General features: G+C 36.8%; 1 protein-coding gene and 1 long non-coding RNA gene across 8 annotated transcripts in view; one reads left to right on the top strand and one right to left on the bottom strand.

Annotated features, from left to right (window-relative positions):
- Nucleotides 1–66: 66 nt before the first annotated feature.
- Nucleotides 67–26,403, top strand: LOC127873433 (uncharacterized). Of its 2 annotated transcripts, XR_008046146.1 has the most exons (3): nt 67–4,189; nt 10,905–10,924; nt 24,677–26,403. It is a non-coding gene; the product is annotated as an uncharacterized LOC127873433 (long non-coding RNA). The 2 variants fall into 2 exon arrangements; XR_008046145.1 differs by lacking the exon at nt 10,905–10,924.
- The window catches only part of LOC127873423 (vasodilator-stimulated phosphoprotein-like), a gene marked incomplete at its 5' end in the record, with an annotated part of 32,969 nt that continues 9,423 nt past the window's right edge, over nt 4,267–27,812 (bottom strand). The window contains 7 exon segments of one of the 6 annotated variants that reach the window (XM_052417277.1): nt 4,267–10,453; nt 11,408–11,574; nt 15,519–15,545; nt 17,743–17,763; nt 18,532–18,549; nt 24,670–24,818; nt 26,670–26,816. In XM_052417277.1, the coding sequence (XP_052273237.1) occupies nt 10,431–10,453; nt 11,408–11,574; nt 15,519–15,545; nt 17,743–17,763; nt 18,532–18,549; nt 24,670–24,818; nt 26,670–26,816 (552 nt within the window). 6 annotated transcript variants of the gene reach the window in all.

The raw sequence follows: 27,812 nt of genomic DNA, 5'->3' as shown, positions 1-27,812 counted from the left end.
TAAAAAAAAAAGAAAGTTATTACATCCCCTTGTATTATATCAGCATTGGCTTGGTGACATGTTCCTAAATAGACCATAAAGATGCTATTAATAGTTTTAAGCTCACCTGAGCCCAATATGTGCTCATGGCTAGCTTTTGTGATCGCCGTTTGTCCGTCGTGCGGCGTCAACATTTGCCTTAATTGTTAACATTCTATAGGGGCCACATTTATTGTCTACGGAATACCGTTAGTGCTTTCGTGGTTACACATTAAAATCCAGAGAGCGAAAATGCGATAGTACGTAGCGACTATGCGATAGTACGATGACGACAATACGATTGCGATAGTACGATGGCGACAATGCAAATAACGGGTGCTGGACGTTTCGTGCCACTACCAGTTCGTGCCACTGATATTTGTGTAGGAGGGTATTGGACGTTGTTGTTGTTTTTTATCGAGTGCACCGGGATTGTCTCCCATATGGCCATCGCCCCCAGAAAGACGTGTTAGTTGGTTACGTGGGATAGTGCAAGATACAGGGGACATCCCGTTCCAGAGGTGACCCTGGGTCTTATAGTGCACGGTGTATAGCACCTAGTACACTGCACCTCGGTTTAACGTCTCATGCGAAAGACAAGTTAGTAGGTTAGGTGCAGCGGGGGATCGAACCAGCGATCTCTGGATTGTGAAGACAGTGTGTTACCACTAGACCACGGATCCGCTACGGCATTGGACGTCTGACTATTGGGGTTATTTACCCTCGGGACTTCGGTTAAAAACCATTGCCCGAGCACACTGCTTAACATAGAACTCTGCATAAAAAGCCGAAAACGGCCATACAATGGACAGCCCGATTTTACTGGGCTGTACCATTGGTATAAATATAAAACTTTGCAGTGTTGGTGCGGTGCCTTAATAAAAATCTATTGGTTTAAAAATATATAACCTTTATATGAAGCGTTAAAAAGACGCAGTGCTATACAGTGAATAGGCCTAACGCGGTTAAAAAGCGGCGTTTTATTTGGTTGAGGCATTGGACGTTTCGTCCCACTGATAATATATAGGCGGATAGGTGTGAATAATACCGTATAGGTGTGAAATCAAACTTTCGCACCTTTGATTGTAACATCTGTTCAATGGGAAAACAACATTGTTTTATTTCAAGATTGTTTAAGAGTCAATTTAAATGCTTCATATAATACATTAACAATACATTACATAAATATATTAAAACATCAGAAGTGAATGCATACATACATTTAAAAAAATGGCAGAGATTACATAAATATATACAAACATTTGCAATAAATTGACATTAACAACATCAGAAGTGAATGCATGCATACATTTTAACAATATCTAGATTGATTACATAAATATATTCAAACATTGTTTTAATACACATATACAAAAGTGCACAAATATAGAAACACAAATACAACAGCATACTATCCTATCATACACATACACAAATCATATATACAATGTATTGCATTTCAGAAGTCCTCATCATGGATGTCATCCTGGGTTGTGCTCGGGCCCAGCCCGATGATATGGCTGCACGCTCTCAGCAGTTGAGTAGTTGTCATGTCATCGTCTTCGTACTTCTCCCAGATCTCGAAGAGCCGCCCGTGCACTTCTTTGAAGCAATGAGTTGTTTACTAATAGGTTACTAATTGACCATTAAAGGCCCGTGTCGGTAAATTAAAGGCCCGATTCGGTAATTAATTGTTTGCTCATTACGTAAAGACACATACAGCTAATTGAAAGTTTGTGAGTCGATAGTAAAGCATAAGCTTTTCTTAAAAGAAAAATACCAACTTTATTAACCAGGTTTTCCGAAGGAAAAAACTGGTTATTAGATTGGCGAATGCGGGCGGGCTGGCTGGCTGGCGGGCTGGCGGGCTGGCTGGCTGGCGGGCTGGCGGAATAAGCTTGTCCGGGCCATAACTATGTCGTTCATTGTCAGATTTTAAAATCATTTGGCACATTTGTTCACCATCATTGGACGGTGTGTCGCGCGAAATAATTACGTCGATATCTCCAAGGTCAAGGTCACACTTTGAGTTCAAAGGTCAAAAATGGCCATAAATGAGCTTGTCCGAGCCATAACTATGTCGTTCATCGTCAGATTTTAAAATCATTTGGCACATTTGTTCACCATCATTGGACGATGTGTCGCGCGAAATAATTACGTCGATATCTCCAAGGTCAAGGTCACACTTTGAGTTCAAAGGTCAAAAATGGCCATAAATGAGCTTGTCCTGGCCATAACTATGTCATTCATTGTGAGATTTTAAAATCATTTGGCACATTTGTTCACCATAATGGGACGGTGTGTCCCACGAAAGAATCACGTCAATATCTCCAATGTCAAGGTCGCCACGACTAAAAATAGATTAAAAAAAAAAAAACTTACAAAGGGGGTTAATTTTTTTTGGTCATTTCAAAAGTTCAGTTTGAGTTTTCTCCCTTTATCAGATTTTTTTTTCACAATGAAAACCTGGTTTTGTGACAATTTTGTCCCTTGTTTTAAATTGTATTATTGTTCATTCATGTTATATATTATTATTTATGTATATAATGCACACAATTGAAGCATAGAAAATAACAGCATTTCATGTTTTATATTTATTAAACATAATGAACTATGCAAGATTTTATTATTACAAGCACATACACATGATTCATAAAAAATAAAACACTTTATGTTTATCGCATATATTACACTATTTACAAATATTAGTATACTAACGATAAATCATTTTATTGTTTGTTATTTATAATTGTCAAAATTGTTATAATTTTCTACATTTATATACACCCCAATATCATTCACACCTATACGGCATTATTCACAACTATCCGCCTATATATTATCAGTGGGACGAAACGTCTACCCCTTTTCAACACAAATATCAGTGGAACGAACTGGTAGTGGCACGAAACGTCCATAAACCCAAATAATACGATGACGACAGTATGAATATGCGATAATAAGATGACGACAGTGCAACAATACGATGGCGACAGTGTGATAGTACGATGGCGACTATTCGATAATACGACGACGACTGTGCAACAATACGATGGCCACAGTGCGATTGTACGATGGCGACAATGCGATAGAACGATGGCGACAATGCATTGTCGTCATTTTACTATCACGTTGTCGCCATCGTACTATCGCATTGTCGCAATCGTACAATTGCACTATCGCATTGTCGCCCTCTGGATTTTAATGTGTAACCACGATGGCCCTAACGGTAATCCGTTATTGTCCGATCTTCATAAAATTTGGTCAAAACATATGCGCCAATGAAAGCTTGGACGAGTTTGAAATTGGTTCCGGTTGTTCCGCCACGGGGGAGGGGCATTTTTTTCCTCATATGTCTATAGTAATACATTGTTAACACTGTAGATGCACCATTTATTGTCCAATCATCATGAAACGTGGTCAGAAGATTTGGCCCAATGATTATCTTAGAGGGTTTCGAAAATTGTTCCGGTTGCTTGAAAGACATGGCATTCAGGGGGGGGGGGGGCATTTTCCCTTATATGGCTATAGTAAAACCGTGTTATCATTCTTACGACCACATGTATTGTCCGATCATCATGAAAGTTGGACAGAAGATTTGTCACAATAATATCTTGGACGAATTTGAAAATGGTTATGGTTGGTTGAAAAACATGGCCTCCAGGCGGCAGGGCATTTTTCCATATGGCTAAAGTAAGACCTTGTTAACACTCTTAAGAGGCAACATTGATTGTCTAATCATCATGAAACTTGGTCAGATTTTTCCCAATTACATCTTGGACAATTTCAAAAATGGTTGCGGGTGGTTGAAAAACATGGGCACCAAGGGAAGGAGAAATTTTTCCTTATATGGCTGTAGTAAAACCTTATGAACACTCTAGAGGCCACATTTATTGTCTGCTCTTCATGAAACTTGGTCAGTAGATTTGTCCCAATGATATCTAGAAAATCGTGGCCGCCAGGGAGTGGGGAATTTTTCCTATTATGGCTATAGTAAAACGTTGTTAGAACTCTTTAAGTTACATTTAATGTTCACTCTTCATAAAAATTGACATCTTGGGCTGCACAAAACAGGTTAGTTCCTTAAAATCTCAGGTGAGTGAATATGGGCCTTTCAGACCCTCTTGTTTGCTAGGGGTTGGAACCGTGTTCCCAAGATTTTGTAGTCCAGGTTAGTAGGATAATTCGAATGCTTTTTACAGGTGTTATAATCAACACTTGTTTTGAACACATGAACCAAAGATCATATTTGTTATAAAATTGTAAGTTTATTATACATAATATAAATGATAAATATAATGGCAAAGCATTTGTCAGGTCAAGTTCATTCATTATCAAGTCATATTTCTATAAATGTACAAACAATAGCATATGCTTTCAGAATAGATATGCCTTACACATATATTGCAAAACAAAAGTTATCAATCATGCTAGGTAATGTGAAATAAATGTAGTGCATTTTTGTTGAGATAACAGTGAAATAAAATCAGTTCAATACATATACATTTCTGTTTAACATGCTTCAGAGTGGTTCCAAAGTCTGTCAGTGCTGTACCTCAAACTATGCCATACATCACACGTAACCACTTCTAAATGAAAGATATTTGGTGCATGTCAATACCGTGATTAAAAATACAGTTTGGCAAATTTCACGTTTTAGTACTGTGGACAATAAGATGGTGACATCCCAACATAATTACTTAGAGAATCTTAACCCTTTACCCCTTAGATATGAATATTTACCAGTTTGTCGTCCATAAGAAAATCAAATGAAAGACGGTTTAATAGATTCAAGTTTTCAAGGCTTCATTTTCAACCCTAAGATACTGAAGAGCAGCAAACAGCAAAAAACCTGAACAGCATGTGAGTTATTTGCAGGCTGTTGTGGTTTTATGCTGGTTGCATATAGCGATTTTAACTTCAAAGAGTGGGAAGGGGTTAACAAACAGAAAGATCTGATTTACATTCCTAAGCATATCTTTAAGCTTAAAAACAATACATAATGTATTAACTTGAGGGATGTGCATACATTCCAAAGAACATTTGGCAATCTTGTCACAATATTGAATATTTCAACAAAGCTTATAACTAACGTAAACTGCAAGGCTTTTCGTCTGGTATTGTTAAAAACTGAGCCATATGTTTTATAAAATCAATGTACACTTCTAACTAATAAAACAAAATTTATGTTTGTAGTTGTTGTTATTAATGTAGCACATGGTATTTGAGCAGGAAATAAGGAAATATATGAACACAATCAAAGAGTCTTATCCTCACATCAATGAAAGGACTTGAAAAAGAAATCTAGCAAAAATAAAAATGCTTAAATTATCAAAAACAAGGATACATATACATATTTATGGATATAACAATTCCTTAACAAACACATATTTCAAAAGAAATTATAGTACACATAAAACAATCACATTGTACACACATATTACAGTGTAAAATTAAGAATTGGTGCAAATATGTGAAATACAACTACGCATTGATAAACAGTATCATTGCTATAATATTTTAACTATGGCATGTTATGTTATTATATGCACAAACGATTAAGAAACTATATATCCCTATTAAATAAAGTGTAAAAAACTGAAAGAACATTTTGTATGATAATTCGATGCCAAATGTAACTTATGATTAAAATGGGCAATGTTTTATGAAAGCTTTATGAATGCTTTAACATTGTTGACGCAAGTTAGTTTGTGTATAATTATTATTCGTTTGTATATTCTGACAACAGGATTTTATTCATCATTTTGGGAATATTATCTAAACAAGTGGAATTGGAATTGAAATTGAGGACAAAATACTTGTTTGATATAACAATTTCGAGCTTTCAGTGTTAAAAATTACATAAATCAGTCAATTCCAAACATAATATTTCAGTAAAATGAATATTACAACATCCAAACTCTTTATTTTTAGACTAATCATCTCTTTAACTATACATCACAAAGTCAGACCATCAATTTGGCATTTTTGGACTGGATTTTGGAGGAAAAAAGGAACGTTTTGCCATAGAGATAAAGCCCCAATAACAAATTATAAATTGAGCCCCCAAAAAGCCCTGGACAATGATTCTGTCCAATCATTTTTTGAATCATGAGATTGTCCAGCCAATGAGAAAATTGATCACAAGCTCAATTCAGAGGTGTGTAATTTAAGATTAAGACCTCTTAGGAGGAAAATGCCCTACCCCCTAACAGGATTTAATTCATATCTTCATTTGATAATACATCCATAATAGTTGATAACCATTTGTAAACATTAGTTTGACATTTAAAGAAAGGAAATCAGCTGAAGGGAGGAGAAATCACACCCCTGAAGAGGCAATTTACAAAGCTGTTAAAAATGAACAACAACAACAAGTACATATTAAAAGATATGAGCAGTAAGGATGAAGGCATGATGTGTACTTGATGAGGTAATGACTATCTTTAAAATATGGCTAGAAAACTACATGTAAGCAATACGAGCAGGCGCTCTAGAAAAACCGTGCTTAATGCATCTTGGTATAGTGTAGTTTCAGGTTAGCCCATGACATCTCCACAGACTAATCAGCCACAATACTTTCCACTTTAAATGAATTTTAATATGAAGGCAGTCTCTTCTTAACGACAACCTAGTCTAGGTGGAAAGTATCCTCTAGTCTAGGTGGAAAGTATCCTCTAGTCTAGGTGGAAAGTATCCTCTAGTCTAGGTGGAAAGTATCCTCTCTGATTGGCCTGAGCAGACTGCACAGGCTATCTGGGAAAACACTTCCTGCCTTCCTGCACATGCATTTCACCCTGTGTTTCCAGAGCCAGTCCAGTATGTTAAGTATCCAACTTACAACTAACAGAATATGAAAGAATATATTGTTAGAAATGGTGATGGCAGCTGAAGTGACTACTTAAATAGAGAATAGTAGGTTAGTGTTGATTATAGATCAGGCTAATCATGTGAGGCTTAGAATGATAAACCTGATCTATAATCAACACTAATCTATTATTCTATTTATCCCACTTTTTATTCAATAAACCTTTTTATTTAAACAAAATTAGTTTAACTGGATAATTTCGCTGGATTTATGAAGTCATTTTGTCGAAAAAAATTACATCATTTCGTGCCGTGGTTTATAGCAGAAATTTAATCAACGGGGCTTTAATCAACCGAATTCCCTGTAAAAGTGGGATAAAATGTTGTACAACACACACTGACATCAATAAGTATGTTATTAATGACACATTTATATGAATCTGAATAATGCTGATTAGCATTTTACAAATTTTATTAAGCTTTTAGCTGGTGATTGTTTAATCACCTCTCAAAAAAAAAATTGCAGTTTCGTTGGTTTTCCATTTGTTTTCAACAATATTATGTGGGGTTATTTTTTTCTCAATTGCTTCATTAAATGTCATTAATTAATATCAACTCAGCTCAGCATAAAGGGTTAATACGATGAGATCTTTATATAAGCCAAGCTCTGTCAAAACCAGGCTCAATGCATGTGCTATAAGTGTCGTCCCAGATTAGCCTGTGCAGTCCTCACAAGCTGATCAAGGACAACCCATCTGGCTAGACTGGATTTTCGTTAAAAAAAGACTTTTTCAAACAAAAAATTCCATTTTAGCGGAAAGTGCCAAAACTGCACAGGCTGATTTGGGATGACTATTTAGGCAGATGTATTAAACCCTGTTTTCAAACAGCGGAGCTCATATATTACATTCACAATTGCGACCAAAAGCAATATTACTTCAGAAGCAAAAACTAAATGATCACAACATGAGATACATACATGTGAAGAGTTTAGTGTATACATACTGTTTAATAAACTGCATAAAATAATGACAAGAAAGGGGCCAACATTTATCTGTTTTGTCACATTTATGAATACATTTGGAAAGGAAAGGGGCATCAGGCCAATAAACACAACAGGAAATAAAGAAAACGCCTTCCTTATACACAATGAGCAAATAATGCATATGTTCAAATAGTACTGGCTAAATAACATATAAAAATAAAAACATTTCATCATAACAATTAACTTACATAATGCATTTACACTATGTGCTGAAAAAAGCTGTTTTTGGGGTTCAATTAAAGCAAAGAGAAACAAATGGATGTCACTTTCCACATCATGAATATTATACTGTTTTGTTACCACTTTTTTAGAATATCATATGCCAGTTGTAAACCACAAAATATGGCTTTAAACTTAAAAATGGGCCATGCCCAGTAAAAAGGGAGTTTATTGCATGTGCGTAAAGTGTCGTCCCAGATTAGCCTGTGCAGCCTGCACAGGCTAATCTGGGACAACACTTTTCGCCTAAACCTGATTTTTGCTAACAACAGACTTTCTGTAAATGAAAAATATCATAAAAGCAGAAAATGTCGTCCCTGATTAGCCTGTGTGGACTGCACATGCTAATCAGGGACGACACTTTATGCACATGCATTAAACCCCCTATTTACAGAGCATGACTGAAATGTTTTGCTACATGTCCTGTCAGATACCCTTCCAAATTACTACTTGACATTGCAAGATTCTTATTTAATTTTCAATCTTATGACATCATTATCATCAATTGTCACTTTCTGGATGACAAGAACTTATAATGTAACATAATGCAAACCAGGTCCTACGAATTTGTTTACACATTTTGTTACTTTGAATTCAACACTTACCATTCATTATTATCAAATAAAATAGTTTTGTCCAATTGTTTTGTTGTAATAAAATCTAATTCAATGTATAAGTGCAAACATAAATGTGTACTAAATAATTCATATAAATGAAAGCACCATAGAAAATGACACAAAAGAAGTTATACTGACACAAATATATATAGAGAGATTTATTTATAAGTTGTACATATACCGCTAAGTTGTATTGCTTTGATACAATTAATATTTGTTTATCTTCCACATATCAAGAGTAAATAGAGATGATCAAACAAACATAAATTCACATCAAAACTACATGTTTAATTGTGTACACACAATACAGAATTTACATATCTGATTATAATATAGACACAATCAACTGTATCAATTGGGAACTGATGTCATTTGAATTCCCTAACATAACTAATTGTTAGTTACGCAGCTCTGATCTAATTGGAATGTTTGTCTTTCCCATTGAAATTCTAAGATAAGGTAACTCAGTTTTTAGCTCATACCAGTTCTTTAGATAAGGGATATGAGGATACGTATGAAATGATCATTTATATGTAATAAATGAGCATCATTCTGAGAAAACTGAGCTTAATGCAAGTGTGTAGTGTCCTCCCTGATTAGCCTGTGGTGATTGCACAGGCCAATCTGGCGTTAGGCTTACCACAAATGCATTAACCCCTGTTTTCCTGGATCGAGACTCAAATCTATTCCTATTACAAATTCTTTTCAGGAATTATTATTGGCGGTTACTTTTTTAATGGATTAGTATGAGCAATTGAGTCCTTGCAACAAAATACCATTAAACTAAGGTTAATAAGTATTTTATTCTTTTGTTAATGCACTGATGCCTTCTATCACAATATGTGCTATGATTTGTGACGTTAACAAATACACTAAGATCTAGTTATCATAAGCAATGAATGCAAACAAAAGTGTTAAGCATATATTTCAATTATAAATGATACATTACTACCAGTTTAAAAAAAGAAGCAAATTAGGAAGCAAAGTGTAATTGTATATGGCTAGTGTGGACAAGGAAAGACGATAAAATATGTATACGAAAATTGAATCCATAGCAATTACATACTTGAAATAATTTCAATATGGAAGACTTTAAACATGTCTTTCAAAAAATACTATATTTTCCAACAATACTATAAACAGACTCACAGGCAGACTATTGATGAATGAGTCGATGACCAGGAAACAAGACATTGAAACTATTGTTTAGTTATTTATGATTTCTATTAGATCGTTACAATTCGTACGAAATGTATTTCTTGCAGATTATTTGGGTCGACAGATCCACAAATTTAACACAAAAGCATTGGTAAGTGACTGCAGCAGATTTCTCTTTTTTTCTTCCAAACATCAGAAATCTACAAATAAATGTGTCCTAAAAAGACATTTTTTGACAAACCAAGAAATTTTATACTGACAAAATATTAATGATTTTTACAATGTATGTCCAACACACAAGTTACCAAATCACTTGTACACTCTGTTCTACTGATAAATGATTTTACACTATATTCCATATGTCCAAAATACAAGTTATCATATCACTTGTACACTCTGTTCTACTGAAATGCTCTCTTGCATACAAGCATACAAGTGCTTCGCACCTCAATGATTCTGAACATACATATATCGTTTGATTCTATTGCAGCTCCATCACTCCCACATCATATCAGGAAGTTTCCATCTAATAAAAACCATGTCACTGTCATAATTCTTGCTAGGTTCTATCTAGCTGAGTCACGTATAGCTGAAACGAAAAAAAGAAATCATAAGAGTCTGAATCTTGCTTAATAGGCTAAATGCATGTGCGTAAACTAAAGTGTTGTCCCAGATTAGCCTGTGCAGTCCATACAGGCAAATCAAGGACAACACTTTCCGCCTTAACTTCATTTTTGTTTCGAAAAGACTTCCTTTAAACTGAATATTTCGTTAAAGCAGAAAGTGTCGTCCCTGATTAGCCTGCGCGAACTTCACAGTCAAATCTGGGATCAAATTTTACAGACATGCACAGATATGTTGATATACTGGTGCTGAAAATAAAAGTACCAGTAATGGTACTATATTAGGCTATTGTAGTTATAAAGTATTATTCATCTCAAAAATATAATTATCTGGTTTTAGTTATCACATAAATAGAAAATTCCATTATGGTTGAATCAAATAATAAATAATATAACACAATTTTTTCAATTCAACAGCTCCAGACCAAAAGGAATCCGTAAGTAAAAACAGAAGAGACATAGGAAAGAAGAAAAGAGGAAAAGTGTCCTAATGGTTTTACTGGTGGTATAGAAAAATCCAAAATAGTTCAAAATATCAAGATTTTGTACATACAAAACTTTTTTTCAGGTATTTCTACAAATACCCGGTAAATTTGAAAACATATAACTTCCAAAGGGGCCATACAGACAGAACTATTTCAAAAGGTGTAAGATACATTACCAGAGGCATTAAACAGCAAAAATACGGTAATTTACCATGTATTAAGCGCAACCATGTATAAGAAGCACCCGATTATTTAAATGCCAAACATGATGTCTATTACACATATTTAGGCTAGCACAATGAAGTTTTTGTAAATAAGCACTCAGAATAGCATTGTATCAATGTATAGTGCGCATCAACTTTTTCAATTGAAATTTGGGGTTGTAAAACTGCGTTTTGTACATGGTCAAGTATGGTACTCATAATCAATACTCACCATCTAAAATTTCCTGTTTCATTTGATTGATCTCTTTCCTCATCTCTGCGAGAATTTCTTGTTTGAGTGTCTCAAGTTCACTGCTGGAGATTGCACTGGGCTCATCTGAAGTCTTGTTTGGCGGCATTGCTCCATCTACCTGGCTCCCTTTCAATGAATCAGTTCTCCTGAAAAATACGCAGATATTACAATAGAACACTAAGAACAACACTTCACTGTCACATGTGAGCTGCCGTTTGGGAAAACGGGCTTTATGCATGGTTCTACCAGATGAGCTTGTTTAGTCAACACAGGCTAATCAGAGATGACACAGCTTTATGGAATTTTTCATTGAAAGGTAGTCTTCTCTTAACGAAAATCCTGACTGGGGTGAAAGTGTCTTCCCTCATTAGCCTGTGCAGACTACACTGGGAAATCTGGGACGACACTGGCATGACACCCTGCTTTCCCAAGTCTCAAATACTGAAATACCTGGAACAGAACAAATACTTTACTCTCACGTTTAATTAAGTTACTAATAATAAGTGAATTTTTATTACACAAGGGTATGTTAACTGCTAAGACATCCATTAAACTATGCTGGTTTAGTACATTTTTTAAAATATATTACAGCTACATATATATTTGACAAACGGTTTTTGTTGGCATGGAGATATATATTACGGTAATAGAAAGAGTATTGAAATTAACACATAGTTCAGAAGTGTTATATATCTGTACATTTGCAGCCAAGAGTCAAAAGTAAAACAAACAAAAAACCTTACAAGGTTTATAATTGTGAGCATCAGCAACTTAATGTCCCAACTGAACAGAAGTTTTTATAGTTTAATACAGTTACCATCTGTAAACAAGAGGCCCATGAGGGCCTGAATCGCTCTACTGCTATAAAAACTGTGCAAGTTTGGAAAGAATAAGATGGAAACTGTGTACTTAATCGCGCAAACAAGGAGAATTTTCTCAAATTCAAGGGGAGATTATTGTGTACTTATTTCTCCGATACTGCTCATATTCAATAGGGTTCAAGTCCTCATTGATACAAAGATACTGTGCAAATTTGGAAATAATTTAATCAAAATTTTCTCATATTCAAGGGGAAGTAATTCTAGACTTATTGCTTTGATATTGCTCTTTTTAAACAAGGGCTGTTTGTAAAACATGCCCCATATGGGCTGTCAATTGTAGTGGCAGCATTGTGTGAATACGTTTTTTGTCACTGTGACCTTGACTTTTGACCTAGTGACCTGAAAATCAATAGGGGTCATCTGCCAGTCATGATCAATGTACCTATAAAGTTTCATGATCCTAGGCCTTATTATTATTGAGTTATCATCCGGAAACCATTTTACTGTTTTGAGTCACTGTGACCTTGACCTTTGACCTGAAAATTAGTAGGGGTCATATGCCAGTCATGATCAATGTACCTATGAAGTTTCATGATCCTAGGCCTAAGCATTGTTGAGTTATCATCCGGAAACCATTTTACTATTGCAAGTCACTGTGACCTTGACCTTTGACCCAGTGACCTGAAAATCAATAGGGTTTGAGTCCTCATTAATATAAAGACACTGAACAAGTTTGAAAAGAATCGGATGAAAACTGTGGACTTTATCGGATAAACAAGAAAAAGTAACCATTTTACTATTTCGAGTCACTGTGACCTTGATCTTTGACCTAGTGACCTGAAAATCAATAGGGGTCATCAGCCAGTCATGATCAATGTACCTATGAAGTTTCATGATGCTAGGCCTAAGCATTCTTGAGTAAACATCTGGAAACCATTTTACTATTTCGAGTCACTGTGACCTTGACCTTTGATCCAGTGACCTGAAAATCAATAGGGTTCAAGTCCTCATTAAAAAAAAGACACTGAACAAGTTTGAAAAGAATCAGATGAAAACTGTGGACTTTATGGGATAAACAAGAAAAAGTAACCATTTTACTATTTCGAGTCACTGTGACCTTGACCTTTGACCTAGTGACCTGAAAATGAAAAGGGGTCATCAGCCAGTCATGATCAATGTACCTATGAAGTTTAATGATCCTAGGCCTAAGCATTCTTGAGTTATCATCCGGAAACCATTTTACTATTTCTAGTCACTGTGACCTTGACCTTTGACCCAGTGACCTGAAAATCAATAGGGTTCGAGTCCTCATTAATATAAAGACACTGAACAAGTTTGAAAAGAATCGGATGAAAACTGTGGACTTTATCGGATAAACAAGAAAAGTCTAACACACACAGACAGACAGACACCATGCCATCCCATAAGCTCTTCTGCCTTTGGCAGTAGAGCTAAAAACATATATTGAAATGTGTACACTGTAGTTAGTTGGCTTAAACAACCAGATTTCAACAGAACTCTTTCTAAAAGAAAGCTTATTTTTATCTAATCTAATCAATACAGAAACTTGCTTCCTTTTCAAAGATTACACTGTTTGTATACTTGGATGAATTTAGAACTGAACTACAGAAACATTAACTGTTAATTCATATTAATATTACATAGGGGGGGGGGGGTCTGCACATGACTGGTAGAGTCATATTAAATCTCCTCCAGTAGAACTATGGCATTGTTCCACATTTAATGCAGCAATATTGTGTGTACACTATATTTTGCAATATGTTATATACCAATATATCATAGCTATGTGCAATAAATGAAATTGGCTGGATTTCAAGGTAGCTTGCAATGATGCTTAATATCGAAATGTTAATTAAGAAAATGTTAAGTTTGTAATATCAGATTTTACTGCTTTGAAAACAAGGGCTGTTTGTAAAACATGCATGCCTCCCATATGGGCTCTCCGTTGTAGTGACAGCCATTGTGTGAATATGTTTTTTGTCACTGTGACCTTGACCTTTGACCTAGTGACCTGAAAATCAATAGGGGTCATCTGCCAGCCATGATCAATGTACCTATGAAGTTTCATGATCCTAGCCATAAGCGTTCTTTAGTTATCATCTGGAAACCATTTTACTATTTCGGGTCACCGTGACCTTGGCCTTTGACCTAGTGACCTGAAAATCGCTAGGGGTCATCTGCGAGTCATGATCAATCTACCTATCAAGTTTCATGATCCTAGAAATAAGCGTTCTTCAGTTATCATCCGGAAACCATTTTACTATTTCGGGTCACCGTGAACTTGACCTTTGACCTAGTGACCTCAAATCCATAGAGGTCATCTGCGAGTCATGATCAATGTACCTATAAAGTTTCATGATCCTAGGCATAAGCGTTCTTGAGTTATCTTCCGGAAACCATTTTACTATTTAGGGTCACCATGACCTTGACCTTTGACCTAGTGACCTCAAAATCTATAGGGGTCATCTGTGAGTCATGATCAATGTACCTATGAAGTTTCATGATCGTAGCCATTAGCGTTCTTTAGTTATTATCCGGAAACCATTGTACTATTTCAGGTCACCATGACCTTGACCATTGACCTAGTGACCTGATAGTCAATAGGGGTCATCTGCCAGCCATTATCAATCTACCTACGAAGTTTCATGATCCTAGGCATAAGTGTTCTTGAGTTATCATCCGGAAACCATTTTACTATTTCGGGTCGCTGTGACCTTGACCTTTGACCTAGTGACCTGAAAATCAATAAGGGTCATCTGCGAGTCATGATCAATCTACCTATTAAGTTTTATGATCCTAGGCCTAAGCGTTCTTGAGTTATCATCCGGAAACCACCTGGTGGACCGACCGACTGACAGACCGACCGACAGACCGACATGTGCAAAGCAATATACCCCCTCTTCTTCGAAGGGGGGCATAAAAAGACAACAAAACACACAAAAGTAGCACTAGGTCAATCAAGTAATATTTTAAGCCTCTCTCTGGGAAGATGGGGCTTAATTCATGGGCTTAATGTGTTGTCATAGATTAGGCTAATCAGGAACAACACTTTCAGCTTTAATGGTATTTTGTGCTCAAATGAAGTCTCTTCTTAGCAATAATCCAGCTTAGGCTAATCTGGGACAACATTTTACCCAAACACATTAAGCCCTATTTTCCCAAAGCGATGCTAATTTAAAAGGCTCCTTTAAGAAAAACAAAAAATCAAGCACACAGATTAAAATTAACACCTTGAAACACAAGTATACCTGACGAATGCTGGAGACCCGGGTCCTCTATCAAAGAAAATAATAACAAACATAACAATTATCATGCAAAACTCAAGGACTATCAACCATAACCTGCAATATGTTGTTGTAGTTTTTGTGTACGAGCTCTTTCTTATCAACTACTCTCATTGTGTTTCTTTTTTGACAGAAGGTCATTAAGTTTCACAAATTCCAGTTTTGCAGATTTTAGAAATTACCGTACAGGTTTGCACTTTCAACTCTTAGTCGCTTATTGTCACATTTTAGAAACTGCAAATATTACAAACACCTTAACACATACAATGTAGATTATTGCCTAACTCACCAGTCCAGGACATAGAACACATACTGCAAGCATAGCTTCAGAGTATTTAATTGCATATTAGGTAAATCGTATTATGTTCACTACAGGAAATTCAGCCTTGTTTCTTCCAAGTTTAATATAGCCTATAATTTTCTTTCCACATTATCTTTACCCTTGTATCTCCATTAAATTAGACTTTTCTTTGAAAGCATATACCTCCTATCCAAATACTGAGTTTTAACAACCTAGCTTAAGTTTTGAATTGAGGCAGGTACCAGCTTGTTCAGACAGATTTGAAATTATTTCTATAATCATAGCAACCACAAGTTGTATCTGACAAAAAAAACTGGAATAATATGCATATTTTCCATATTGCCCTCTATCCACATGCTATGTTTAACCCTTAATCACTTAGATACATATTTTGACCGTATGACCTTTTTAGCCTGTATGGACTACACAGGCTAATCTGTTACTATATTTTAGAGCTCCACCCCCTTAATTTGTCACTATATACTTTTTCTTAAGAATAAAGGCTTGATGGATAATTTAAACAAGTGAAATCGACTGTGCACTGGCGGTCTAGTAGGCATTAAGCCGACTAGAGGTGTGGGGCGTGGGCCCCAACAGTTTTACTGACTAACGCATGTGTAGTCCCTTAGAAAGTTTCATTTAATTAAAGACCTTTCTTACTATATTTAAGTTTTAAAGGCTTTATGTCCAATTCAAAGACACTTATGAGCAGCAAACAGTATAAAACCTGAACAGACTCCAAGTTACTGGTAGGCTGTCCTGGTTTTATGCTGTTTGCACATAGCCACTTTGCTTTTGATTGAGAAAGGGTTAAGCTTCAGCACTTGTTGAGTAATCACAGGGTCTAGATTGACAAACAGTTGAAAACCTATAGTCGCCTCAAGTGAAACCGGAATAGGACTAACATCGGTCCAAAAAATGCTTTTATTGGCATCTTGCTCAATAAATAATATTAAATTCTAATTTTTTAATGATTCTTTATATGCAGGTTTATTGTACATCATTAAATTTTGTTTTTTATAAAGGCATTTTATATGTACAATGTGTACAATTCCTTGGGAAAAAGAAAAAATATATAATTAACATATATGTTACATGCTTATTAAGAGCAGAAGCATCACCAACCAAACGCAAACATAACATAGAAGATAAACAAGGGGGCCATGATGGCCTTTAAGCGCTCAAATGATATGCTGATACACCAGTTGTTAAAGACTTGATATAGTTTTTGACCCCACTAGACCCATACTTAAACAAGGACTTGATATTGTTAACATTAATATTCTGACCATGCTTCATCAAGATAATGTAATAAATATGGCTTACTGAGTGGTAATATGAGTTTTCAAAGATTTTACAGTCTGATATAATTTTTGGACACATAATCCAGATTTGTAGTTTGCCTAAATATTGTCAAGATAAACATTCTGACCAAGTTTCATCGAGGTTGAGTCATTTATGTAGCCTTGAGAGTTGTAACAAGTGGTAATGAGCTAAATGTTGACACTGCAAGATGCACCACGACTGATGCGAGAAAGCATGCTACCCGGTATTAACCCTTTACCACTTAGATACGTATTTTAACGCATTTTTAGTCCCTTAGAAAGTAACATTAAATAAAAGGCCTTTCTTTTTAGAATTAAGTTTTAAAGGTTTCAGCTCCAACCCTAAGATACTGATGAGCAGCAAACAGCATAAAACCTGAACAGACTGCGAGTTACTCGCAGGCTGTTCTCGTTTTACGCTGTTTGCACATAGCCATTTTCACTTTGCTTCTAAGTGGGAAAGAGTTAAAATGCAGAGTTCAACAGTTGCCACTAAAAGCATACACCATGCACTTATATTGTAATTATAAAGCTGAGCAGTTCAACTTTGATTTTCACTTACTTGATTCGAGCAGGAAGTGTACTTTTGTAATAATTATAGTCAAAATGTGAAAAGAGAACAGAATGTTTGCCAAATTTTCAAGTAAAAGAGTTAAGCTTCTCATACTTATTCAATAAGAATTAATTAATGTAAAAGCATGTCATTTGTTTATTATTATTTAGCAATTAAGTTGAAGGATACATATGAACCACGCTGTGGGAAAACCAGGTTTGTGCGTAAAGAGTCATCACAGCACAGGCTAATTCTGAATTGTACTTTCCACTTGGACTGAAATTTCATTTAGAAGAGTCTTATTAATAAAAAGTTTCCATAAAAGCAGAAAGTGTCATCCATCATTAGACTGCGATACCGCAGGTTCAAGCATTAAACCCCATTTTCCCAGAGCAAGGTTCATACATAGTGTTTACATGTTCATAGACGGATCTGAGCAGATCTCCACTGCTCATACATAGTGTTTACATGTTCATAGACGCATCTGAGAAGATCTCCACTTAAGCTCTTAAGGTAACAACACTTACATCAACATAACCTTATTCAAAATGACAGAGAAGCAAAGGAAAATAAACATTATAATAAAACAACTAATTATTAATGTCAAAAACATGACGTGTTAACTGCCTACTGTTTAAGATATTTCAATATTTTTATGGATTTAAATTGCATTACGCTTTTTGAATATGGTAAAAACAAACAAAACATCAAAGTACCAATAAATATTAAACCAAAAAAGCATCCAACATTAAAAGTTTGTTACTAGAGACAGATGAGAGGTTTACATTTGAAACTTACCCAAACTTGTTAACGGCACTGGCAAATAATTAGGAAGTATTATTACATATTTATGCTTTTTAATTTACTTTTTTGTTATTAGTAACTGCATGTACATTTGATTAATAATGAATACACAATTGAGTTTGATGGCAGTCATTATCATGATGAACATTATTCTTTCTAAAAAAACACATATTGAAGGCCATACATTATGCAAAAGAAACTTGTGTCAGCAGTAATGTCTTCAAAAAGATCCAGAATAAAATCTTTACACAAACTTAAGTTATATTTTCATGCTTATTATATAAGATCCTAATTCTGTATAAAACATCAAAACATGAATTTCAATCATGTCAAAAACGAATGAATGGAAGTAAAACATTATTCTGAGCAAAACAAAATGTTTTCATACAAAATAAGATTTATAATACAGCTACGGAACATTCTGCACATACAAGCTTTGTATCTTTTGAGATCTGTGTATACAAGGTTTTGTGTGCTTTTGAGATCTGTGCATACACGTTTTTGTGCCTTTAAGATCTTTATAAAAACAGTTGAGTAAGCCTTTGATATCTGCAAGAACAAGGTTCATATCTTATATCTGTTGGTATGTGCATGAACACAGTTTTGTGTACCTCTGATATCTGAATGTACCTGGTTGTGTGTGCCTTTGAGATCTGAATGTACCCAGCTGTGTGTGCCTTTGAGATCTGAATGTGCCCAGTTGTGTGTGCCTTTGAGATCTGAATGTGCCCTGTTGTGTGTGCCTTTGAGATCTGAATGTGTCCTGTTGTGTGTGCCTTTGAGATCTGAATGTGCCCTGTTGTGAGTGCCTTTGAGATCTGAATGTACCTGGTTGTGTGTGCCTTCAAGATCTGAATGTACCTGGTTGTGTGTACCTTTGAGATCTGAATGTGCCCTGTTGTGTGTGCCTTTGAGATCTAAATGTACCCTATTGTGTGTGCCTTTGAGATCTGAATGTACCTGGTTGTGTGTGCCTTTGAGATCTGAATGTATCCAATTGTGTGTGCCTTCAAGATCTGAATGTGCCCTGTTGTGTGTGCCTTTGATATCTGAATGTGCCCAGTTGTGTGTGCCTTCAAGATCTGAATGTGCACGGTTGTGTGTGCCTTTGAGATCTGAATGTGACCTGTCGTGTGTGCCTTTGAGATCTGAATGTGCTTGGTTGTTTGTGCCTTTGAGATCTGAATGTGTACGGTTGTGTGTGCCTTTGAGATATGAATGTGTTCGGTTGTGTGTGCCTTTGAGATCTGAATGTGCACGGTTGTGTGTGCCTTTGAGAGCTCAATGTGCCCTGTTGTGTGTGCCTTTGAGATCTGAATGTGCCCTGTTGTGTGTGCCTTTGAGAACTGAATGTGCCCTGTTATGTGTGCCTTTGAGATCTGAATGTGCCCTGTTGTGTGTGCCTTTGAGATCTGAATGTGCCCTGTTGTGTGTGCCATTAAGATCTGAATGTGCCCTGTTATGTGTGCCTTTGAGATCTGAATGTGCCCTGTTGTGAGTGCCTTTGAGATCTGAATGTGCCCTGTTGTGTGTGCCTTTGAGATCTGAATGTGCCCTGTTGTGTGGGCCTTTGAGATCTGAATGTGCCCAGTTGTGTGTGCCTTTAAGACCTGAATGTACCCTGTTGTGTGTGCCTTTGAGATCTGAATGTGCCCTGTTGTGTGTGCCTTTGAGATCTGAATGTGCCCTGTTGTGTGTGCCTTTGAGATCTGAATGTGCCCAGTTGTGTTTGCCTTTGGATCTGAATGTACCTGGTTGTGTGTGCCTTTGAGATCTGAATGTGCACGGTTGTGTGTGCCTTCAAGATCTGAATGTTCCCTGTTGTGTGTGCCTTTGAGATCTGAATGTACCTGGTTGAGTGTGCCTTCGAGATCTGAATGTACCCAGCTGTGTGTGCCTTTGAGATCTGAATGTACCCTGTTGTGTGTGCTTTTGAGATCTGAATGTACCTGGTTGTGTGTGCCTTCGAGATCTGAATGTTCCCGGATGTGTGTGCCTTCGAGATCTGAATGTACCCTGTTGTGTGTGCCTTTGAGATCTGAATGTACATGGTTTTGTGTGCCTTTGAGATCTGAATGTGCCCTGTTGTGTGTGCCTTTGAGATCTGAATGTACCTGGTTGTATGTGCCTTTGAGATCTGAATGTGCCCTGTTGTGTGCCTTTGAGATCTGAATGTACCTGGTTGTGTGTGCCTTTGAGATCTGAATGGGCCTGGTTGTGTGTGCCTTTGAGATCTGAATGTACCCTGATGTGTGTGCCTTTGAGATCTGAATGTGCCCTGTTGTGTGTGCCTTTGAGATCTGAATGTACATTGTTGTGTGTGCCTTTGAGATCTGCATGTACCTGGTTGTAAGTGCCTGTGAGATCTGAACGTACCCTGTTGTGTGTGCCTTTGAGATCTGAATGTACCTGGTTGTGTGTACCTTTGTGATATGAATGTGCCCTGTTGTGTGTGCTTTTGAGATCTGAATGTACCCTGTTATGTGTGTCTTTGAGATCTGAATGTACCTGGTTGTGTGTGCCTTTGAGATCTGAATGTACCCGGATGTGTGTGCCTTTGAGATCTGAATGTACCTGGATGTGTGTGCCTTTGAGATCTGAATGTGCAAGATTTTTGTACCTTTGCTATCTGTATGTTTATGTTTTCTTTGCCTTTGAGATCTGAATGTACCCTGTTGTTTGTGTCTTTGAGATCTGAATGTGCCCTGTTGTGAGTGCCTTTGAGATCTGAATGTGCCCTGTTGTGTGTGCCTTTGAGATCTGAATGTGCCCTGTTGTGTGGGCCTTTGAGATCTGAATGTGCCCAGTTGTGTGTGCCTTTAAGACCTGAATGTACCCTGTTGTATGTGCCTTTGTGATCTGAATGTGCCCTGTTGTGTGTGCCTTTGAGATAAGAATTTTTTCTGTTGTGTGTGCCTTTGAGATCTGAATGTGACCAGTTGTGTTTGCCTTTGGATCTGAATGTACCTGGTTGTGTGTGCCTTTGAGATCTGAATGTGCACGGTTGTGTGTGCCTTCAAGATCTGAATGTTCCCTGTTGTGTATGCCTTTGAGATCTGAATGTACCTGGTTGAGTGTGCCTTCGAGATCTGAATGTACCCGGATGTGTGTGCCTTTGAGATCTGAATGTACCCTGTTGTGTGTGCTTTTGAGATCTGAATGTACCTGGTTGTGTGTGCCTTCGAGATCTTAATGTACCCGGATGTGTGTGCCTTCGAGATCTGAATGTACCCTGTTGTGTGTGCCTTTGAGATCTGAATGTACATGGTTTTGTGTGCCTTTGAGATCTGAATGTGCCCTGTTGTGTGTGCCTTTGAGATCTGAATGTACCTGGTTGTATGTGCCTTTGAGATCTGAATGTGCCCTGTTGTGTGCCTTTGAGATCTGAATGTACCTGGTTGTGTGTGCCTTTGAGATCTGAATGGGCCTGGTTGTGTGTGCCTTTGAGATCTGAATGTACCCTGATGTGTGTGCCTTTGAGATCTGAATGTGCCCTGTTGTGTGTGCCTTTGAGATCTGAATGTACATTGTTGTGTGTGCCTTTGAGATCTGCATGTGCCTGGTTGTAAGTGCCTGTGAGATCTGAATGTACCCTGTTGTGTGTGCCTTTGAGATCTGAATGTACCTGGTTGTGTGTACCTTTGTGATATGAATGTGCCCTGTTGTGTGTGCTTTTGAGATCTGAATGTACCCTGTTATGTGTGTCTTTGAGATCTGAATGTACCTGGTTGTGTGTGCCTTTGAGATCTGAATGTGCCCTTTTGTGTGCCTTTGAGATCTGAATGTACCCTGTTGTGTGTGCCTTTGAGATCTGAATGTGCCCTGTTGTGTGTGCCTTTGAGATCTGAATGTGCATGTTTTTGTGTGCCTTTGAGATCTGAATGTACCCGGATGTGTGTGCCTTTGAGATCTGAATGTACCTGGATGTGTGTGCCTTTGAGATCTGAATGTGCAAGTTTTTTGTACCTTTGCTATCTGTATGTTTATGTTTTCTTTGCCTTTGAGATCTGAATGTACCCTGTTGTGTGTGTCTTTGAGATCTGAATGTGCCCTGTTGTGTGTGCCTTTGAGATCTGAATGTAATGTTTTTGTGTGCCTTTGAGATCTGAATGTACGCAGATGTGTGTGCCTTTGAGATCTGAATGTACCCGGATGTGTGTGCCTTTGAGATCTGAATGTGCAAGGTTTTTTGTACCTTTGCTATCTGTATGTTTATGTTTTCTGTGCCTTTGAAATCTGAATGTACTGGGTTGTGTGTGGCTTTTAGATCTGAATGATGTAGACAGTTTGGTTTGCCTTTGAGATCTGAATATACAAGGTTAAGTATGCCTTTAACATATGCACATACAAGGTGTTTTTTATGAGGCTTAATGAGTGCCAGCCTTGACCTTGATGTTCTTATGCTCCACAAGAAAAATATTATGTTTAAAACATATGCATATATTTAATACCTCAAAATTCATTGCTTTTATATATGCAAATTAAATATGCACAATGCAACAAACAGATAACTAAATGCTAGTTTACGTTGAAGCCATTTGGGGCAATTGAAACACTTTAAGCAAACAGAAAAGACATTCATACAGGTATAAGAATACAACAAAACACAAAAGTTTCATATATATATATATATACAAAGAATAACTGAAGCCAACCATAACTAGCATACAGCACAGACAGATGCATCTCAATCATTGTTCTTTGTGCAGGGAAAATGTATTCAACTAATAAAACAAAGCATATTTTAAACAAGAAACCGTCGGAGACGGGTGATGCTCCTCAAAGTTTTTTTTGGTCACAATATTGCACTATATATTCAGATAAAAGGAAACGTCTTGAGGGCACAGTAGTTGGGGGGGACAAAAATGTTTTTATAGAAAATTTCAAAAGGCCATAACTCTGTGAAAAATCATCCGACCAGAACCCGCTGATAATATGCACATCTCCTCTTGGTAATGAAGCTTCCCATAAAGTTTCATTGAATTCCGGTCATTAGTTGCTGAGAAATAGCCCGGACAAGAATTGCACTATATGTACAGTTAATGGAAAATTTCAAAGGGCCATAACTCTGTGAAAACTCATCCGACCAGAACCCGCTGATAATATGCACATTTCCTCTTGGTATAGAGCTTCTCATAAAATTTCATTGAATTCCGGTCATTAGTTGCTGAGAAATAGCCCGGACAAACACACGGACGGACAGAGGAAGCGGCGACTATATGCTCCCCCAAAAAGAGCATAAATTAAATGTACTGACACAAGATAAAATACTAAAGTGCTTAAAGTTCACTGTTTTTTAAATGATTGTTTTCTCGGAAAACTGAGCTGAATGTAGGTGCGTAAAGTGACATCCCAGATTAGCATGTGCAGACTGCATGGGCTGATCAGGATTGATGCTATCTGCTTATATGTATTCATTTGTTTAAAAATAAGTCTTCTCTAAAAGAAAATCCAGTTTAGGTGGAGTCGTGCGTCATGCACGGGCTAATCTGGTATGACTTATTCTGATGCATTAATCCCAGTTTTTCCAGAACTAGACTCGAATGCAAGTGAGCCTATACCATTGTGAACATGTCAACCATGTGTTAGAGGCTGTTCTTGGACATAATGAATGTTCATGTATTTGAATAATGCCAATGTGCTGGATTGCATTTTTGCAACAACTGGTAAATCACTGTAACAAACTATGCACTGATTTATTGGATGATTATTGCTATGTCATTCTGGATAGTCTATTTGCCATTAACAGGAATACCTGCCTCTGCATATTAACACATATTGCCATCAAAATAAATAAGGCCAACACAAACAATTGTTATGTATCTTCAGAGCCTAACATTATTGTCCTTTTTTATCAGTTGTTTTTTCAAGACCAAAGCAATGTAAATATTTAATGACTGCGCCATAAATTTCATGGAAGTTTTTGTGGTAGATGAGTCTAAAAGAGAGACAATTTCAAACTGTTTTATGTCAACATTTTAGATTCTTTTACCCATGTTAAAACAAAAACATCAATTTTAGTTAACTATGTTGGGTAATTTGGGTCATCAGAAACAGGGTCATCAGAAACATAACTATTGATTTTAGGCCTCACAAACAATGGCTTTTTTTAACTATGTTTTTTTACATTACCTTCTAGGAAAGACAGGTGAGGGCATGCCATTGGCTTTGTTCCCATTGGTTGCAGGCTTATCAAATGCTGCGTGCCCAGAGACTCTTTCTTGGGGCGGTGAGGGGCTCACCGTGCGGATGGGTGGGGGAGCACTGGGGGCTTCTTGAGGCTGGAAATAAATGTGGCATCAATTCAACGATAAATGCAAGTTTGAATGTGTAGTGTTTAGAAAGACACAAGAAGGCCACAACTGTGTTCACAGATGTGCAGATGAAGGCCACAACTGTGTTCACAGATGTACAGACCGCCAGACGGATAGTGCTAAATGATTATTCCAAGTAAAGTATGAGCTAGTGGTTAATGGAGCTGTGTTTTGGGAAAACAGGGCTTAGTGGATGTAAATGTCAACCCAGATTAGCATATGTAGCCCCCCACACACTGATCAGTAACGACACTTTCTACCTTAATGGCATACTTTATTTCAAGGGAGTCTCTTTTTAGCCAAACCCAGTCAAGGGGATTAGTGTCGTCAAGGACAACACATTAAACACATGCATTTAGCACCTTTTTCCAAAATAAAGGCTTAAAACTAAAAGCGAAAGAAAAACGCAGCAATACAATTGTACAATACATGAAAATGGATACATACATTTTCATTTCATCACACCATCTTCGTCATTAGATCAAGGGATTATTCAAAGTTTGAGGTTTACTAGATGCATGTAAACAATAAATGTGAACATTGAGGTAAGATTGAAATTCAATCACGTGTTGCAGTGGTTATGATAAGTAATGTACAGATACAGTTACATTGATAGCCTTTATAAATGAGCATAACTTCAGCAATTTTCAATGAAGAATGATTCAAATTACACACGCACGACTTCATAAAGAACAAAAGAAGTAAGTATAGTACTTAGCAAGACAAAATCGTGTTTGTGGATGTACAGACAAACGGATTACCTGAAGGACAGTGGATGTACAGACATACAGATGACCTGAAGGACAGTGGATGTACAGACATACAGATTACCTGAAGGACAGTGGATGTACAGACATACAGATTACCTGAAGGACAGTGGATGTACAGACATACAGATGACCTGAAGGACAGTGGATGTACAGACATACAGATTACCTGAAGGACAGTGGATGTACAGACATACAGATGACCTGAAGAACAGTGGACGTACAGACATACAGATTACCTAAGGACAGTGGATGTACAGACATACAGATTACCTGAAGGACAGTGGATTTACAGACATACAGATTACCTGAAGGACAGTGGATGTACAGACATACAGATTACCTGAAGGACAGTGGATGTACAGACATACAGATTACCTGAAGGACAGTGGATGTACAGACATACAGATTACCTGAAGGACAGTGGATGTACAGACATACAGATTACCTGAAGGACAGTGGATGTACAGACATACAGATTACCTGAAGGACAGTGGATGTACAGACATACAGATTACCTCAAGGACAGTGGATGTACAGACATACAGATTACCTGAAGGACAGTGGATGTACAGACATACAGATTACCTCAAGGACAGTGTTAAATCAGTTTTTCCCAGAAAAGTCTTTGCACGTGAATAATTAATCTGCGTTCTGGAAAAACTGGGCGTGATGCATGTTTTTTTTTTGCTTTTATGGAATTTACGTTTTACCCTTTGGATATGTATTTTGATGCATTTGTTGTTACTTAGAAAGTCAAATTTAATTAAAGACTTCTTACTATATTAAGTTTCAAAGTCTTCATATCCAACCCTTAGATACTGATGAGCAGAAAACGGCAAAAAAGCTGAACTGACTGCGAAATACCCGCAGGCTGTTCTGGTTTTATGCTGGTTGCAAAAGCCATTTTCACTTTGCTTCTGATGGGGAAAGGGTTAAAGGAAATCTAAGCCCAAATACACTGTATGCACATGTGCTTAGCCCAGTTTCCACAGAGCGGGGCTAATTCTTAATGCCCATGCTATAATGGACTGTACTTCACCTCACTCACATTTTCTATATTCTTCCTCCGCTGAAGCTTCTTTGCCAGTTCGGCCATGTGATCTACTGGTCCGCCGCCCCCAACACTCCTCCCTGCATTCGCCACACCACCCCCAGCAGGGGGTCGACCTGAGGCAGCACTGTCAGATGGGGCTGCCTGGAAAATCATGCAACATTTGATTGATTGCAAAAATGTGCTGACTATCCTTTACCACTCAGAAACACATTTTGACATGCCCGTTGTCCCTTAGAAAATCAAATGAAATCTAACTACAAGCTTTCTTACTAAATTCAAGTATTAAAGCCTTCATTACAAACCCCCTAGTACTGATGAGCAGCTAACACCATTAAATCTTAACAGACAGCGAGTTACTAGCAGGCTGTTTTGATTAATGCTGGTTACATAGACATTCCCAAAAGTGCCGGACCGTCGGACCTGACTGACGTTTTTAAGATAAGTACGATTGAAAATGCTATGCTGCCCGTCCTAATGTCCAAATTATTAAATAGCAAAAGTTTCTTTATTTCATATAATTAAAACCTGAAAATAAAAAGAGAGCTAAAATGAAATATGAGCAGTAAAAAGTACATTGTATTTTTGTTAACATTCAAGAAATGTTACTAAACATGCGCACCAAACCTTTCCTTTGTGAGTTGTGCCAATAGTTTTTACGGTTAAACGGTGCAACTCAGATCGTTGTTATTGGGTTATTAACAGTTTGTTCCTGATCAAATTTACTCTTAAAATTGCTTTTTCACTGATTTATATATTTTAGTGGCCAGTCGGTTGACATTTGTAGTTAAATTCTGATTTGTCATATAATTTCGCGACCGGAAAATATTTGTAATTGAAATTTTTTAAATACCAATAATTGCTTTGTGTTTTTAAAACTTATTATGTTAAATTATGTAATTGATATCCCACATGTGTTATGTTGTTTAAGGTAAATGTACATGAACTTCATTTATTCCTAACAAGTATAAATGTGTGTTTTTTGTGTAAAAATAATTTATTTACATTCTTCTGTCACTATCACACTTAATTACCAGTATCTCAAAACATTTGTTTAACAGCAATTTACACACCAGAATACAATTATTTAATTACAATTGAGAAATTAAACTGTTTTTAACTAATTTTAGGTTTAAATAT

Source organism: Dreissena polymorpha, chromosome 3 (genome assembly GCF_020536995.1).
Source record: "Dreissena polymorpha isolate Duluth1 chromosome 3, UMN_Dpol_1.0, whole genome shotgun sequence".
NCBI lineage: Eukaryota > Metazoa > Mollusca > Bivalvia > Myida > Dreissenidae > Dreissena > Dreissena polymorpha.
This window is presented reverse-complemented; position numbering and strand designations above follow the sequence as displayed.